At 42.3% G+C, this 17,098-nt stretch overlaps 1 protein-coding gene across 2 annotated transcripts in view; it reads left to right on the top strand.

Moving 5' to 3' along the window:
• acsl5 (acyl-CoA synthetase long chain family member 5) overlaps nucleotides 1–17,098 on the top strand; it is a 41,236-nt gene that overhangs the window by 9,180 nt on the left and 14,958 nt on the right. For both annotated transcript variants that reach the window (XM_031799483.1, XM_031799484.1), the window contains exons 5-16: nucleotides 1,412–1,513; nucleotides 2,144–2,243; nucleotides 8,524–8,702; nucleotides 9,593–9,625; nucleotides 9,799–9,850; nucleotides 10,026–10,099; nucleotides 12,969–13,046; nucleotides 13,376–13,510; nucleotides 13,880–14,014; nucleotides 14,242–14,337; nucleotides 15,217–15,289; nucleotides 15,587–15,675. In XM_031799483.1, coding sequence (XP_031655343.1) covers nucleotides 1,412–1,513; nucleotides 2,144–2,243; nucleotides 8,524–8,702; nucleotides 9,593–9,625; nucleotides 9,799–9,850; nucleotides 10,026–10,099; nucleotides 12,969–13,046; nucleotides 13,376–13,510; nucleotides 13,880–14,014; nucleotides 14,242–14,337; nucleotides 15,217–15,289; nucleotides 15,587–15,675 — 1,146 coding nt within the window. The remainder of the gene's footprint in view (nucleotides 1–1,411; nucleotides 1,514–2,143; nucleotides 2,244–8,523; nucleotides 8,703–9,592; nucleotides 9,626–9,798; nucleotides 9,851–10,025; nucleotides 10,100–12,968; nucleotides 13,047–13,375; nucleotides 13,511–13,879; nucleotides 14,015–14,241; nucleotides 14,338–15,216; nucleotides 15,290–15,586; nucleotides 15,676–17,098) is intronic.

Raw genomic sequence — 17,098 nt, 5'->3', positions numbered from 1 at the left:
ACGTTTTTACAGCAGCAGTTTATGATCGATAATGTCAAATGCTAACACAGCTCCCACAAGCTTCTTCTTATCAATTTCTTTCAGCCAATCATCAGTTATTTGTGTAAGTGCCGTACATGTTGAGTGCCCTTCCTTATAAGCATTGCGAAAGTCCATTGTGAATTAGTTTACTGTAAAATAGCATTATAACTGGTCAAACACAATTTTTTCCAAAGGTTTAGTAAAGGTTGGTAGCTGGCTGATTGGTCGGCTGTAAAGGGTGCTGTCATAGTTGATTTGTACCTATCATGTACCTAATACTTATTTTCCACCATAATTTGCAAATAAATTCATTAAAAATCCTACAATGTGATTTTCAGGATTTTTTTTCTCATTTTGTCTGTCACAGTTGAAGTGTACCTATGATGAAAATTACAGACCTTTCTCATCTTTTTAAGTGGGAGAACGTGCACAATTGGTGGCTGACTAAATACGTTTTTGCCCCACTGTACACTATATTAGGCCCAGCCTTTGGACATGTTTTCATTTTTTAAAATTGTAGCCTAGATATGGCTACAATATTATGATCACTACATCCAAAGGATATGGATACTGCTTTAGAGCACATTTTTGCAGCATTAGTAAAGATGTGATTAATATATGTGGATGATTTCATTACTGTGCTGTTTGTAAATACCCTGGTAGATTGATGAATAACCTGAACCAGGTTGGAGGCACTGGTTACAGTTTGAAGCTTTGTCTTGAGTAGACAGCTTGATGAAAGCCAGTCAATATTTGTCACCCAGAAAGTACACGTCTCTGTTGATATCACATACATTATCAAGCATTTCACACATATTATCCAAATACTGACTGTTAGCACTTGGTGGTCTATAGCAACTTCCCACAAGTATGGGCTTTAGGTGAACCAATCTGTAGCCATATTACTTGAACAGCATTTGACATGAAATCCTCTCAGCTTTACAGGAATATGACTGAATATAAACAGCAACACCTCCCCCATTGGCTTCCCTGTCTCAACTGTTGATGTTAAAACCATATATTGCTACCACTGTATCATCAAAATAATTATCTAACTGAATTTCAGAGAGAGCCAGTATATGAATGCGTTCTGTTTCTAGCAAGTTATCGTTTTCATTAACCTTGTTTTTTAGGCTACATATGTTAATGTTAATAATACATACGTTCATTTGTAGCGCTTATCTGGGTTGTTTGATTGTTGTTATTGCTTTCCTGGGAGACTTGTTTTTGCTTTATCAGAGTTAGTCATGACAGTGACTTGACCGTAATTAGAACTTTTGATGGACAGACGGATGCGTAGTGCATTCTTTGTGCATTTGATCAAGCTCTGTATGTATCGACACCATAACATCCTTGACTTTGACCTTTAATGTAATGCCTTCCACCACAGGTGTCCAATCGGGCTGAGCACCTTGGGTCAGGGCTGATCCATAGGGGCCTGAAGCCGACCCCTGATACCTTCATTGGTATCTTTGCTCAGAACAGACCAGAGGTGAGACTTTTTTTCTAGGTTGAGTATATTTCATCTATCACTGTCATATTGATGCATACAGAAGTTGCAGTTATTGAACTGTTTGAAAAATCCGAATTGGTAATGTACTGCAGTGCCAGCTGTGCCACCAGAGACTCTGGGTTTGCGCCCAGGCTCTGTCGTAACTGGCTGTGACCGGGAGGTCCGTGGGGCGACGCACAATTGGCCTAGCGTCGTCCGGGTTAGCGAGGGGTTGGCTGGTAGGGATATCCTTGTCTCATCGCGCACCAGCGACTCCCGTGGTGGGCCGGGCGCAGTGCGCGCTAACCAAGGTTGCCAGGTGCACGGTGTTTCCTCCAACACATTGGTGCGGCTGGCTTCCTGGTTGGATTTGCGCTGTGTTAAGAAGCAGTGCGGCTTGGTTGGGTTGTGTATCAGAGGACGCATGACTTTCATCCTTCGTCTCTCCCGAGCCCGTATGGGAGTTGTAGCGATGAGACAAGATAGTAGCTACTAAAATGTGGTAAAAATCGTTTTTAAAAACAACAAAAAAAGAAATGGGAAAGACATGAGCTGTGCACATGAGTGTTGATCCATTGAACATTGACCCTTTGCGGCTTATTATTGCTCCCTGCTTGTTCTTTGGTCCAGTGGATTATCAGTGAGCTGGCCTGCTACACCTATTCCATGGTGGCGGTGCCCCTGTACGACACCCTGGGACATGAGGCACTGGAGTTCATTATTAAGAAAGGTAATTGGGCCTTCTCCACCATGTACTGCACTTCATTAACAGTGTTAATGAGGACAGGTTTAGGCCTGTCATTCCCTAGGGGTTCCACAAGGCTTGTTCCCAAGTCCACTATATTTTACCTTGACTAATCTTCTTCTTATTTTTCCTCTCTCACTTGTTAACTCCACCTCCTCCTCTCTATGCCACTGCTAGTATAGTGCAAGCCTTCATAAACCCTTTATAACTCTCACATAGATGCTTTAGAAATCATTTATAAACAAATGTAATGCTATAAAGAATGTGGCAAAAGGGTTGTGCCACATTTGGCAAAATCAAGATCCATGGACCTGTTGCAACCCAGTATGAATACATACATGCATGCATGCGTACAAATTAAGAAAAAAGAAAAAAGCTGAAATGTCTTGATTCAATAAGTATTCAACCCCTTCATTGTGGCAAGTCTAAATAAGTAAAAATGTGCTACACAAGTCACATAAGTTTCATGGACTCCCTCTGTGGGCAATAATAGTGTTTAACATGATTTGTGAATGACTACCTCCTCTTTATGCCCCACACATACAATTATCTGCACGGTCCCTCAGTCGAGCACGGAATTTCTAACACAGATTCAACCACAAAGATTTGTGAATGACTACCTCCTCTTTATGCCCCACACATACAATTATCTGCAAGGTCCCTCAGTCGAGCACTGAATTTCTAACACAGATTCAACCACAAAGACCAGGGAGGTTTTCCCAAATCCTCACAAAGAACGACACCTATTGGTAGATGGGTAAAAATGAAAAAAATTAAAAGCAGACATTAAATATCAAATCAAATTGTATTTGTCACATGCGCCGAATATGACAGGTGTAGACCTTACAGTGAAATGCTTACTGTCGCGTATGCTCCCTCTCCGGCCTTTAGGTCACCAGGCTGCTCATTATGGAGCACACCTGTCACCATCGTTACACGCACCTGCGCGTCATGAGACTCACCTGAACTCCATCACCTCCCTGATTACCTTCCCTATATATGTCACTCCCTTTGGTTCCTCCCCCAGGCATTATTGTTTCTGTTCCAGTATCATGTCTGTGCATTGTTCGTGTTTGGTATTATGTTACGTTTAGTTATTAAAACACTCACTCCCTGAACTTGCTTCCTGACTCTCAGCACACATGTTACACTTACTTACCCTTAACCAAAAATGCAGTTTTAAGAAAAATAAGTGTTGAAGTATTTACTAAAATAAACTGAAGTTAAAAAAAATTAAATTTAAAATTTAAAAATAACAAATAATTAAGGAGCAACAATAAAATAACAGTAGCGAAGCTATATACAGGGGGTACCGGTAGAGAGTCAATCTTCGGGGGCACAGGTTAGTCACTGTAATTGAGGTAATATGCACATGTAGGTAGAGGTTATTTTATCTTGGATATCCAATCCAAGATGGCGTAGCAGTCGGACGTCTTGTCGTGTCGTGTCCCTTGTATATATCGTATATATCGGGTTTTTTAAAATATATTTTTCTTCGCATATATTTTAAAACATTTTGCTAAACCTCAACTTCCAAATACTCTCCTGCAACCCGCCTCACCCAATGTTGCTATTTTTTCTGAAGTATTTATATTTACTTCGGATCCGGATCCCCTCAACTGAAGCTAGCCAGCGAACTACCAGCTATCAGTCAGCAAACCATTGCTAGCGGTCTTCAGCTAACCAGTCATCAGCTAACCTTTAGCTCGGAAAGCTCTCGCCAGTTCGAACAACGCGACTCTGTCCAGAGCATAACGGACCTATTATTATTTTTATCCCTGGATTCCCACTGGATTCCCACCGGATTCCCACCGCAAATGGAACATTTTCAACTGGATCTTCACAACTAGCTACCCGCAACCCCGGATGATTACTCCTGGCTAGCGTTTCCACCCACTTAGCTTGAAGCTAGCCCGGCCAGAGCTCCTGTGCTACCACCGAAGCATACTCCTGGGCTACAATATCCGGACCCACGACCGGATGTCACCTCATGAAGAGGCATAAACAGACTCACCCCATCGCGACGCCCCCCCAAAGGCTAACTTTCTAGCCCTTGCTATCTGCTTACTTGCTAATTCGGCCTGCTAGCTTGTTTAGCCCCGGTCCGCTAACTGCTAGCTTGTTTAGCCCCGGTCCGCTAACTACTACCTTGTTTAGCCCCGGCCTACTAACTGTTAGCTTGTTAGCACAGGCCTGCTAACCGTCTGAATCGCCGCGTCCCAAACACTCACTGGACCCATATTTACTTTCAATCTCTTTTCGATTTTTAATTTGTTTATACCTTCCGGTAACCTGCCTCACCCAATGTGATACAGAATCGCTATTATTTTAAATTTTTAGAACATACTCAAGAACCTCCAGAAGCTAACCGGCTAACTAGCTGCAAGCTATTTAGTCATTGTACTCGCCAGTCCAGCTTCCCTGCCCCATCCACCGCTGCCCCCTGGACACTGATCACTTGGCTACATAGCTGATGCATGCTGGACTGTCCATTAATCACGGTACTCCATTCTGCTTGTTTATGTTTTATCTGTCGGCCCCAGCCGCACTCAGGCTCTGTGTGTAGACCCTCCCTGCCTAGTCAACCCCATTTTACCTGCTGTTGTTGTGCTAGCTGATTAGCTGTTGTTGTCTCACCTACTGTTTTAGCTACTGTTTTAGCTAGCTCTCCCAATTCAACACCTGTGATTACTGTATGCCTCGCTGTATGCCTCTCTCAAATGTCAATATGCCTTGTATACTGTTCAGGTTAGTTATAATTGTTTTAGTTTACAATGGAGCCCCTAGTTCCACTCTTCATACCCCTGATACCTCCTTTGTCCCACCTCCCACACATGCGGTGACCTCACCCATTACAACCAGCATGTCCAGAGATACAACCTCTCTCATCATCACCCAGTGCCTGGGCTTACCTCCGCTGCACCCGCACCCCACCATACCCCTGTCTGCGCATTATGCCCTGAATATATTCTACCATGCCCAGAAATCTGCTCCTTTTATTCTCTGTCCCCAACGCTCTAGGCGACCAGTTTTGATAGCCTTTAGCCGCACCCTCATTCTACTCCTCCTCTGTTCCGCGGGTGATGTGGAGGTAAACCCAGGCCCTGCATGTCCCCAGGCACCCTCATTTGTTGACTTCTGTGATCAAAAAAGCCTTGGTTTCATGCATGTCAACATCAGAAGCCTCCTCCCTAAGTTTGTTTTACTCACTGCTTTAGCACACTCTGCTAACCCTGATGTCCTTGCCGTGTCTGAATCCTGGCTCAGGAAGGCCACCAAAAATTCTGAGATTTCCATACCCAACTATAACATTTTCCATCAAGATAGAACTGCCAAAGGGGGAGGAGTTGCAGTTTACTGCAGAGATAGCCTGCAAAGTAATGTCATACTTTCCAGGTCCATACCCAAACAGTTCGAACTACTAATTTTGAAAATGAGTCTCTCCAGAAATAAGTCTCTCACTGTTGCCGCCTGCTACCGACCCCCCTCAGCTCCCAGCTGTGCCCTGGACAACATTTGTGAATTGATCGCCCCCCATCTAGCTTCAGAGTTTGTTCTGTTAGGTGACCTAAACTGGGATATGCTTAACACCCCGGCAGTCCTACAATCTAAGCTAGATGCCCTCAATCTCACACAAATCATCAAGGAACCCACCAGGTACAACCCTAAATCTGTAAACAAGGGCACCCTCATAGACGTCATCCTGACCAACTGGCCCTCCAAATGCACCTCTGCTGTCTTCAACCAGGATCTCAGCGATCACTGCCTCATTGCCTGTATCCGCTATGGAGCCGCAGTCAAACGACCACCCCTCATCACTGTCAAACGCTCCCTAAAACACTTCTGTGAGCAGGCCTTTCTAATCGACCTGGCCCGGGTATCCTGGAAGTACATTGACCTCATCCCGTCAGTTGAGGATGCCTGGTCATTCTTTAAAAGTAACTTCTTCACCATTTTAGATAAGCATGCTCCGTTCAAAAAATGCAGAACTAAGAACAGATATAGCCCTTGGTTCACTCCAGACCTGACTGCCCTCGACCAGCACAAAAATATCCTGTGGCGGACAGCAATAGCATCGAATAGTCCCCGCGATATGCAACTGTTCAGGGAAGTCAGGAACCAATGCACGCAGTCAGTCAGGAAAGCTAAGGCCAGCTTCTTCAGGCAGAAGTTTGCATCCTGTAGCTCCAACTCCAAAAAGTTCTGGGACACTGTGAAGTCCATGGAGAACAAGAGCACCTCCTCCCAGCTGCCCACTGCACTGAGGCTAGGTAACACGGTCACCACCGATAAATCCATGATTATCAAAAACTTCAACAAGCATTTCTCAACAGCTGGCCATGCCTTACGCCTGGCTACTCCAACCTCGGCCAACAGCTCCGCCCCCCCCCCCCCCCGCAGCTACTTGCCCAAACCTCTCCAGGTGCTCCTTTACCCAAATCCAGATAGCAGATGTTCTGAAAGAGCTGCAAAACCTGGACCCGTACAAATCAGCTGGGCTTGACAATCTGGACCCTCTATTTCTAAAACTATCCACCGCCATTGTCGCAACCCCTATTACCAGCCTGTTCAACCTCTCTTTCATATCGTCTGAGATCCCCAGGGATTGGAAAGCTGCCGCAGTCATCCCCCTCTTCAAAGGTGGAGACACCCTGGACTCAAACTGTTACAGACCTATATCCATCCTGCCCTGCCTATCTAAGGTCTTCGAAAGCCAAGTCAACAAACAGGTCACTGACCATCTCGAATACCTTCTCCGCTGTGCAATCTGGTTTCCGAGCCGGTCACGGGTGCACCTCAGCCACGCTCAAGGTACTAAACGATATCATAACCGCCATCGATAAAAGACTGTGCAGCCGTCTTCATCGACCTTGCCAAGGCTTTCGACTCTGTCAATCCCCATATTCTTATCGGCAGACTCAGTAGCCTCGGTTTTTCGGATGACTGCCTTGCCTGGTTCACCAATTACTTTACAGACAGAGTTCAGTGTGTCAAATCGGAGGGCATGCTGTCCGGTCCTCTGGCAGTCTCTATGGGGGTGGCACAGGGTTCAATCCTCGGGCCGACCCTTTTCTCTGTATATATCAATGATGTTGCTCTTGCTGCGGGCAATTCCCTGATCCACCTCTACGCAGACGACACCATTCTATATACTTCCGGCCCGTCCTTGGACACTGTGCTATCTAACCTCCAAACGAGCTTCAATCATTTGCCTACCTCCTCATGCCTTTTGCACACAATGTATATAGACTCTCTTTTTTTTCTACTGTGTTATTGACTTGTTAATTGTTTACTCCATGTGTAACTCTGTGTTGTCTGTTCACACTGCTTTGCTTTATCTTGGCCAGGTCGCAGTTGCAAATGAAAACTTGTTCTCAACTAGCCTACCTGGTTAAATAAAGGTGAAATAAATAAATAAATAAAAGGTAAATTGGCTATGCATGGATAGTAGCAGCAGCGGGGTGGACAATGCAAAAAGTCCAGGTAGCCATTTGATTAGCTGTTCAGGAATCTTATGGCTTGAGGGTAGAAGCTGTTAAGAAGTCTTTTGGACCTAAACTTTGTCCTGAATACAAAATGTTTTTGTCAAATCCAATACAACACTCTCCATATTTTCAAGAATAGTGGTGGCTGCATCATGGTATGGGTATGCTTGACATTGGCAAAACCTGGGGAGTTTTTCAGGATGAAACTAAATGGGATTTAGCTAAGCACAGGCAAAATCTTAGAGGAAAACTTGCTTCAGACTGCTTTACACCAGATACTGGGAGAGGAATTCACCTTTGAGTAGGACAATAGCCTATAATGCAAGGCTGGAGTTCTACACTGGAGTTGCTTACCAATAAGACAGTGACTGTTCTTGAGTGGCCAAATTAAAGTTTTGACTTAAATCTGCTTGCTTGAAGAATTTTGAAAAGAATAATGGGCAAATATTGCACAGTCCAGGTGTGCAGAGCTCTTAGAGACTTACCCCAAAAGAGTCACAGCTGTAATCGCTACCAACGGTGTTTCTAATAACAGTATATTAACTCAGGGGATGAATATACTAATCAAGCTATATTAGTGTTTTATTTTTATTATAATTTTTGACATTACATAGTGTTTTGTATGGTCAACGACAAAAAAATTATAATTTAATTCATTTCAATCCCACTTTGTAACGCAACAAAATGTATAAACATCCAAGGGGGGTGAATACTTATGATACCCACTGTACATACATGTTCCAGCTGCCACATTTTCAACTGATTATTTGTGATTTCAGCGGACATCTCCACAGTGCTGTGTGACAAACAGAACAAAGCCGAGACACTGCTGGAAAACTGTGAGAAGGGAGAGACGCCTCAGCTCAAAACCATTATCCTCATGGATGCCTTTGACACCGAGCTGACCGCACGGGGCGCAAAGTGTGGGGTGGACATTCTGTCCCTGAAGGAAGTGGAGGTACTGTACTGTATGACAGTATATAGGGATGTATAAGAAAATAAGCATTTACACACTGGCATTGGCATTGAGCAGGTGCTGGGGAACAAAATATTTGTCAAGTAAAGAAAGAAAGATTGCACACTTTAATATTCGCTTCGAAGCTTTTCGACACTTGGGGTCTTCATCAGGTGCCTCCAACCACGGCTCTGGCTCTGACAGTGACTGAGGCTTCAAACTCAGAACTGACTTTTTTCCTACAGAATTTTGATTATTATTATTTTTTGTTTCTCCCGAGGGGTTCCTCAAGGGTCTATGATAAGTCCAGCTGTATTTTACCCATGCTCAGAGAACAAATTGACCTTAATCATAGATAGGAGTTGGGAATGTAAAGCTGATCCTAACAACCATTTGTGGGTTAATACTGCAGGACTTACATTGCCAATTTAAGCTGTCTTATCTCTAATCCTGTATTTTCTTAATGAGGTCCCAACTGTAATGGGTCAAGAAAGTTATAGTGGTAATCGCTACTCTCTAGGGCAGTGTTTCGCAAATCCCTCCTCACGTCCTTCTACTCAGTTCCTCTTATCTGACCTATTCCAGTTAAAGCACACCTCAACTAATGAAGTGCAGGGTTATTAGTTGACGAGTTGAATCAAGTGTGCTGGTACTGAAATTCCATAGTCTTATACCAGCGCAAAGCAAGACAATGCTGAAATGCATACAATTTGTGGAACTGTCTGGAAGTACTCAAGAAGAGGTTTGGTAAACAATGCTAAAGGGTAGTTAAGCAAGTATTAGTCCCTAGTATTTCAGTGGCCATGCCCAATGTAGAGCAAATGCTGTCCTCTTTTCAAACATTGCCGAAAAACTGTTTTAGATAAATTAATTGAATCCTAAATATTTTCTAGGCTCTGGGGAAGGACCATCTACACAAGCCAGTTGTAAGACAAATTCATACAATATGTTACTTGTATATTTTTTATCCAGTCTAAAAAAAAAAATCTTTGAAATATTTAGCTGTATTTAAGCCACCTGCTTTTAATTTCAAAATAGTTATTTTCTGCCAACATTGTAGAAATACTACAATAAATGTGTGTTTTTGCTTCCCCTACAGCCACCAAAGCCAGAGGACCTCAGCATCATATGTTTTACCAGTGGAACTACAGGTTGACCATACTGTACTTTAGTGTGTGTGTGTGTGTGTGTGTGTGTGTGTGTGTGTGTGTGTGTGTGTGTGTGTGTGTGTGTGTGTGTGTGTGTGTGTGTGTGTGTGTGTGTGTGTGTGTGTGTGTCTCTTGTATATCATGTGAACACCCTCCAAATATTAGTTATTGGTTTCAGGTGACCCTAAGGGAGCCATGCTGACTCATGAAAATGTGGTCTCAGATGCAGCAGGTGTGATTAAAACCTTTGAGGTATGCATACTCCATCAGGAACTGACATATAAACACTGCCTAGGTCCAGGTTTTACCCTGTAGGAACGTTATCTTACCCATAGAATAACATCTAGAATCCCATAAAGTAATTCAATAACATATACAGTGAGCTCCAAAAGTATTGGGACTGTGACACATGTTGTTGTTATTTTGGCCCTGTACATCAGCACTGGATTTGAAATGATACAATGACTATGAGTTTAAAGTGCAGACTGTCAGCTTTAATCTTAGGGTATTTTCATCCATATCGAGCGAACAGTTTAGAAATAACACCACTTCTTGCACAAAATTGTTATTCCCCCCCAAAAGAAATGCTTACCGTCCCTGTTATTGTCATGGTGAGAGGTTAGCGTCTCTTTGATATTTGTGTGTCTGTAACTTTCCCACTCAAAACAAGGTTGGTTATTAAAATCAGATCTAGCAATAATATCAAGGGGCTACAAATCCAGGGCTTAAAAACAAAACTGTCATTGTACGCTGATGATTCATATTTTCTTTTAAATCCACAATTTGGATCCCTCCACAGCCTCATAGAGGATCTAGATACTTTTTCTAACCTCTCTGGATTGCAACCAAATTATGATAAGTGTACTATATAACATATTGGATCACTAAAAAAATACAACTCTTACATTACCATGTAGTTTACCAATAAAATGGTCTGAAGGTGAAGTGGACATTCTCGGAAGAGAGAAATGATCTCAATACAATACATTTTAATAGAAAATGAGCAAAAATAGATAGGATCTTACTATAATGGAAAGGAAATACCTGTCTATTTGTGGAAAAAACACCCTGATTAACTCTTTAGTCATATCCCAGTTGACCTATTTGCTTATGACCTTGCCTACACCCAACGGCTTGTTTTTCTAATTATTTGAGCAAAAAATTGAAAATTTTATTTGGAACGGCAATTCAGATAAACGGGCCTATTTATATAATGCTATTTTAAAAACAAACCATAGAAAGTTTGTTGCAATTTCAGTTTAATCCAACAGAAAAGACATAACAAGTATTACAACAAATATTATGGTTAAACTCAAATATACTAATTGTTAAAAGAACGTCAATAAAACATTTTTTTATTTTTTATTATGTATTATCTTTGTAAATTATATCATTAATAGGACTGGTGGAGTTATGTTACACATGCAGCTAACAAAATATATGGAAACGTCTGCTCTACCCAAAATTACAACCAACTAATTGCAGCATTTCCGTAAAAGTTGAAGAGGCAAGTGGAGGGGGGGAAGTAAGGAAGTAGGGCCAACAGACAAGTAAGGAACTTGTCTGTTGGCCCTACATTAAAGAACACAATTGGTTAAAGAAAATTGTGATAAATAAAAAAGTATACCAGTTTAATTTAAGGACCAAAAATGGACAGCTGTGCCATACAGATTGCAAAATAGTTGGGAAGAGATTTTCGATGTACCGATTCCATGGCACATGGTTTATGAACTGATACACAAAACGACGGCGGATTAAAAAATTATTGCAACCAATAGAATGTTATATATTGGGGATATAACCATCCCAGCTCTGCAAATTTTGCTGCGAAGAGACAGAATCATCCGATCATTCAAGTTGGTACTGTCCATATGTAGCTTGTTTTTGGTGGCAGATTCAGGAATGGCTGAAGAATTGCAACATTTACCTCAAGCTAACTCTGCAAATAGCACTGCTGTGGGATTTGAAAGGCATAGTCAATAGGTCAATAATATAATAATACTCTTAACAAAAAAACATATATATATTTACAATCTGTAGAAACTATGAGAATAGAAAGGTTCAGAACTTTTGTGAAACATCACAGCACAGTTGACAAATATATGGCAAATAGTCAAAACTGGATGGTGTTCAGAGATAGATGGGAGGGGTTGAGGGTAGCTAAAGGATGGGACTAAAAACAAACAAAACATAACTATTGTAAAATATACTGTGTCCGTAAAATATATATATGATGTATAAACTGGAAGTAGAATCCTAAATGTTGTTGTCAAGTAGTTTACTCCAATTACGGGAGGGGTGGTAGGGTTAGGGGAAAGTAATATAGGAAAATATTTTATACTGAACAAAAATATAAACACAACCATTTCAACAATTTTATTGAGTTACAGTTCATATAAGGAAATCAGTCAATTGAAATAAATCCATTAGGCCCTAATCTATAGATTTCACATGACTGGGCAGGGGCTCAGCCATGGGATGGGAGCAAGGCCCAGCCACTGGGGAGACGGGCCCAGCCAATCAGAATGCGTTTTTCCAGACAAACCGGCTTTATTACAGACAGAAATACTCAGCAGTTTTTTCAGCTGTCAGGGTGGCTGGTCTCAGACGATCACGCAGTTGAAGAAGCCAGATGTGAAGGTCCTGGTCTGGCATGGTTACACGTGGTCTGCGGTTGTGAGGCTAGTTGGAGGTACTGCCAAATTCTCTAAAATGACATTCGATGTGGCTTGTGGTAGAGAAATTAACATAAAATTATCTGGCAACAGCTCTGGTGGACATTCCTGCAGTCAGCATGCCAATTGCATGCTCCCTCAAAACGCTCCCTCAAAGGGATTTAAACAAATTTGTGCACAAAAAATTATATTTCACAGACCCAATACTTTTGGAGCTAACTGTAGTAATTTAATATGATCACTGTGATCTTATCCTCGTGTGTGTGTGTGGGGGGGGGGGGCATATGTGTGTGGGAGAAAAAGAGAAAGAGAGAGATCTTATAATAATGTAGCTTCTTGTGAATGGCAAAAAGAGAGGCAAGCATTCACATGGGATTTGGTTCTGGATTGCCGAGATTTGTAGTCTTGTAATCATAACCTTCTGAATCAACTTGTGTCCCTCACAGATTTCCGTGGTTCCTACTACTCAGGATGTGTCCATCTCCTTCCTGCCTCTGGCACACATGTTTGAGAGGGTTGTACAGGTGAGTTCACAGTCTAACTGCAAACTGGTATTGAATTTTTTTGCATTAACTCAACATTATCTTTGAGTACCTCCAGCTTTAGCATGGAATCCATGACAAATACTTTATGACAAATAGTAACTTTTTACAATGTATTTATTTAGTATTTTATCCAGGCAAGTCAATGAGGAACAAATTATTCTTTCTTGTTACAAAAAAAAAAAAATCTATTGACAAGTGACATTTATCTCTTACATTTTTCACCTATGGGAGCAGCGGACATTGAGTTCACTGAGTTGAGTATTGAGGCTGATGGGTGCTAGTCTAGAAGTGCTTGTGTTCTCTCCCAGACAGTGCTGTACGGTGCTGGGGCCAGGGTTGGATTCTTTCAGGGAGACATTAAACTACTGCCAGACGACATGAAGAACCTGCAGCCCACCGTCTTCCCCGTGGTGCCGCGACTTCTGAACCGCGTATATGACAAAGTGAGTTATTAGTCTGCGGTCCTTCTCCTGAAGTGTGCACTCATACTGTACACTAACCTCACCACTAATCTCAGCGCTTTACCTAAACCTTACCCACAGCAAATTGTTGCGTGTCAATAGAGTTACAGAGTTACAGTTGAGAGCTGTAATGGATAGTTTGAACATCTACAGACCATTCAAAATTGATGTAGTTCTGTCCTTGAGCTGTTCTTGACTATTAATGTTCTGTATTATGTCATGTTTCATGTGGACCCCAGGAAGATTAGCGGCCGCTTTTGAATAAGCTAACTGGGATCCAAATAAAATACCAAAGAGGACTATCTATATAATATGAGACCAAAATGAGTATCCTTTCTCTTTCTACTGTAGGTCCAAAGTGGAGCCCAGACCCCCTTCAAAAAATGGCTCCTGAATTTTGCCATTAACAGAAAGCTTGCCGAAGTTAAGGAGGGTGTCATCAGAAAAGACAGTATATGGGACAAGCTCATCTTCCACAAAGTTCAGGTATTGTACTCTCCAAGTAGGAGTGAGTCATCGTGTTCAAGGAGGTCAACAATGCTATTGCCAATGTTGTGCCAACAATCCTTGGAGGCTACATGTAAACCGTTTCCTGTGCCTAAAAAGGCAACAGGGGAGAATAAGAATGTTCCACTGCAGGGGCTGTGAATTGGGAGGTTGTTATGGTACAGAATGCTCTACAATCTAGAACGTGTCGTGTCGGTTCTCTGCAGGAGTCGTTGGGGGGACGTGTGCGAGTGATGGTGACGGGAGCAGCGCCCATCTCTCCCTCCGTTCTCAACTTCCTACGGGCATCTCTGGGGTGTCAGGTACTTTAGCACCATCTACCCATCTATTATCTACCATAGATCTACCATCTACCCATCAATTTTTTTCTACCACTCAAAAGGGCTTTTCACACTGCATGCTCTTGGCCCATGGCTATCCTTTACCCTAGCTTACGCTGTTTTTACACAAGCATGTGTTAACCCTGGGCTAACGGAAACCCAGCGGTCACTTTTTGGAGTAGAATATTCAAATTAGATGACATTGGAGCTGTGATTGTGATTGAAGTGCAGTGTGAACAGGACTTATGGGTTTCCAAAACTCTTTAGTGAGACACCTCCGTCAATGATCATATACATATTACTGTGTTAAGGAGCACTTGTCAAAACAGGTCATGACTCACATCAAATACACCTAGAAAGCAGTCAAATAGATGCTTCAACATCACACACACATGCCACTGGAAGGTGTTAACAATACCCGAGTTGCCAGTTTGATTCCTACATATATGGGTAATTTCTATTGAATTAACATGCTGAGGTAGGTCACTTTGGATAATAACAAGACCGTATTATAAAGTATAAATGAAAAAAGAACATATCCTGACCAAACAAGGATACATTTGTAAAATAAAAATCACCATTGCACACCTTGAATTTTTGAAGTCTTCATCAGAATCCCTGCAAGGAGAGAATAGTGTACGACTTCCATTATATTTTCTGTAAAGACCATAAGTTTGTCATTATTATGTAATGAAACCAATCCTGTGCCATTGTGGATCTTGTAATAGCACTGAGCAACTGAGGCCATGTGCTTTTGTTTGGAGAGCAGAGATGACCTCAAATGTATTGATCTGTCCGTGTCGCTGTGACAACCAGATCTCATTGACCCTACTGATCTCTCGGTTCTGATTGGTTCTCCAGATTTTTGAGGCATACGGCCAAACAGAGTGTACTGCCGCCTGCTCCTTCACTATGCCGGGAGACGCCACTTCTGGTATGTCACTACAAATATTTACAACCTCACAGAGGATGCTGTATTAAAAGGATAGTTCACCTAAATGTCTAGTCTTTTGTTTCCTTACACTAAAAGCAGTCTTGGACAAGGAGAGACTGCAATCCTTGCTTTGTGTTTGTTTACCTAGCCACTTGTACCAACTGCAATGTAACTTCGTAATTTGGTTGAACTATCCCTTTAAGTTGAGAACACTTGCATCCTTTCTTCTTACTTCCTTCTCAAAATAGGGACCTTATATATTCACCCAAATGATAAAGCAGGTGTTTCTATCCTCAGGGCATGTTGGAGCTCCTATACCTTGTAACATTGTGAAACTGGTTGATGTTGAAGAGATGAACTACTTTGCTTCCAATGGTGAAGGGGAGGTAAGTGGTTGTCACTACCTAGCCATGCTGCAATGTATGGAAAAAACCCAAAAATGTAAAAGAAAAATTTTCAAATTCCCTTGGGTGTTGTTTTCTTCAAACCATAAAACAAGGTGGTTATATAGTAAATGTCCAGAATAATCTGGCTATCATTTTTGGTGAATGTAGCAATGTCAGGGGTCATTCAAAAGCATGGGGGGAGGGGGGGGGGGCATGGTCTTTCCCCGATTTCCCCAGACTTTTTAATTTATAGAAAATTAGCTCAAAGGCACAACATGTAGCTTTTTGGGCGATGCGACCAAATCCGCATACACATGTGAGTTATAGATCTGTCATTGTCTTTGAAAGCAAGTCTGAAAAGTGGCAGGTCTGTTCTTTGTGCGCTGTGTCTTTACTTGCTGTTCTTAACCCTTGTTGTGTTAAGGGTCAAAAATGACCTGCCACTATGTTTAACAGCGGCGAAAACCCCCTAAATGATATTTTTTTAACTTGAAATGTAATGACTTTTCCAAAAGTGACCCAAACATTAGAAAAAGTGAAACATCGCCTTTGTTCATATTTCCATGAAAGCTATACACCACCAGGGTACAAAGATTGTCTTAGGGTCATTTTTGACCTGGCAGTTATAAAATAATTTACACACCACAAAAGCTATACATATACACACACACGAGAAATGTAGAATATGTGTGCTACTGATTGAACTCAGCCAGCAGCTCCTGAAGAGGAAGATCGCCATGGTTGGCACAGTTAGAAAGAACAAGCCTGAGCTCCCCCCTGCACTCCTCGCAACAAAGGGGAAAGAGGCCTTCTCAACAAAGTTTGCCTTCACACCCACCACCACTCTAGTTTCTTACCTCCCAAAGAGGAACAAGAATGTGGTTCTCGTGAGCACACTGCACAAAACGGCTGAGATCAGTGATCGTGAGGACAGGAAGCCAGCCATCACCCTGGACTACAACCACAAAAAGGAGGCATGGACAATCTGGACAAGGTGATTGGAACTTACAGCTGCAGGAGGATGACTGCCTGGCCCCTGGTCATCTTTCATAACATCATTGATGTGTCCTCATACAATGCCTTCGTGATATGGAACAAGATCAACCCTATCCGGATGCCTGATAAGCGGAACAAGAGGGTGTTCCTGGAACAGCTGGGAAAGGCACTTGTAACCCCACACATTCAAAGAAGGGAGCACCTCCACCGCACAGAAGCCTCTGCAGCACTTGTGAAAGCTGTTCAGGGGGCTGAATCTTGTCCTGATCCACCTGAGACTGCAGCTGGGGCAGGCAAGAGGAGGAGATGCCAATTCTGCCCCCCAAAGAAGGACTGTAAAACAAATACTATGTGCTTCACATGTGAGAAATACATCTGCAAAGTCCATGCACACCCACTTGCATACTGTCCTGCATGTGCTAATTAG

This window comes from Oncorhynchus kisutch, linkage group LG20 (assembly GCF_002021735.2).
Source record: "Oncorhynchus kisutch isolate 150728-3 linkage group LG20, Okis_V2, whole genome shotgun sequence".
Taxonomy (NCBI): Eukaryota; Metazoa; Chordata; class Actinopteri; order Salmoniformes; family Salmonidae; genus Oncorhynchus; species Oncorhynchus kisutch.
This window is presented reverse-complemented; position numbering and strand designations above follow the sequence as displayed.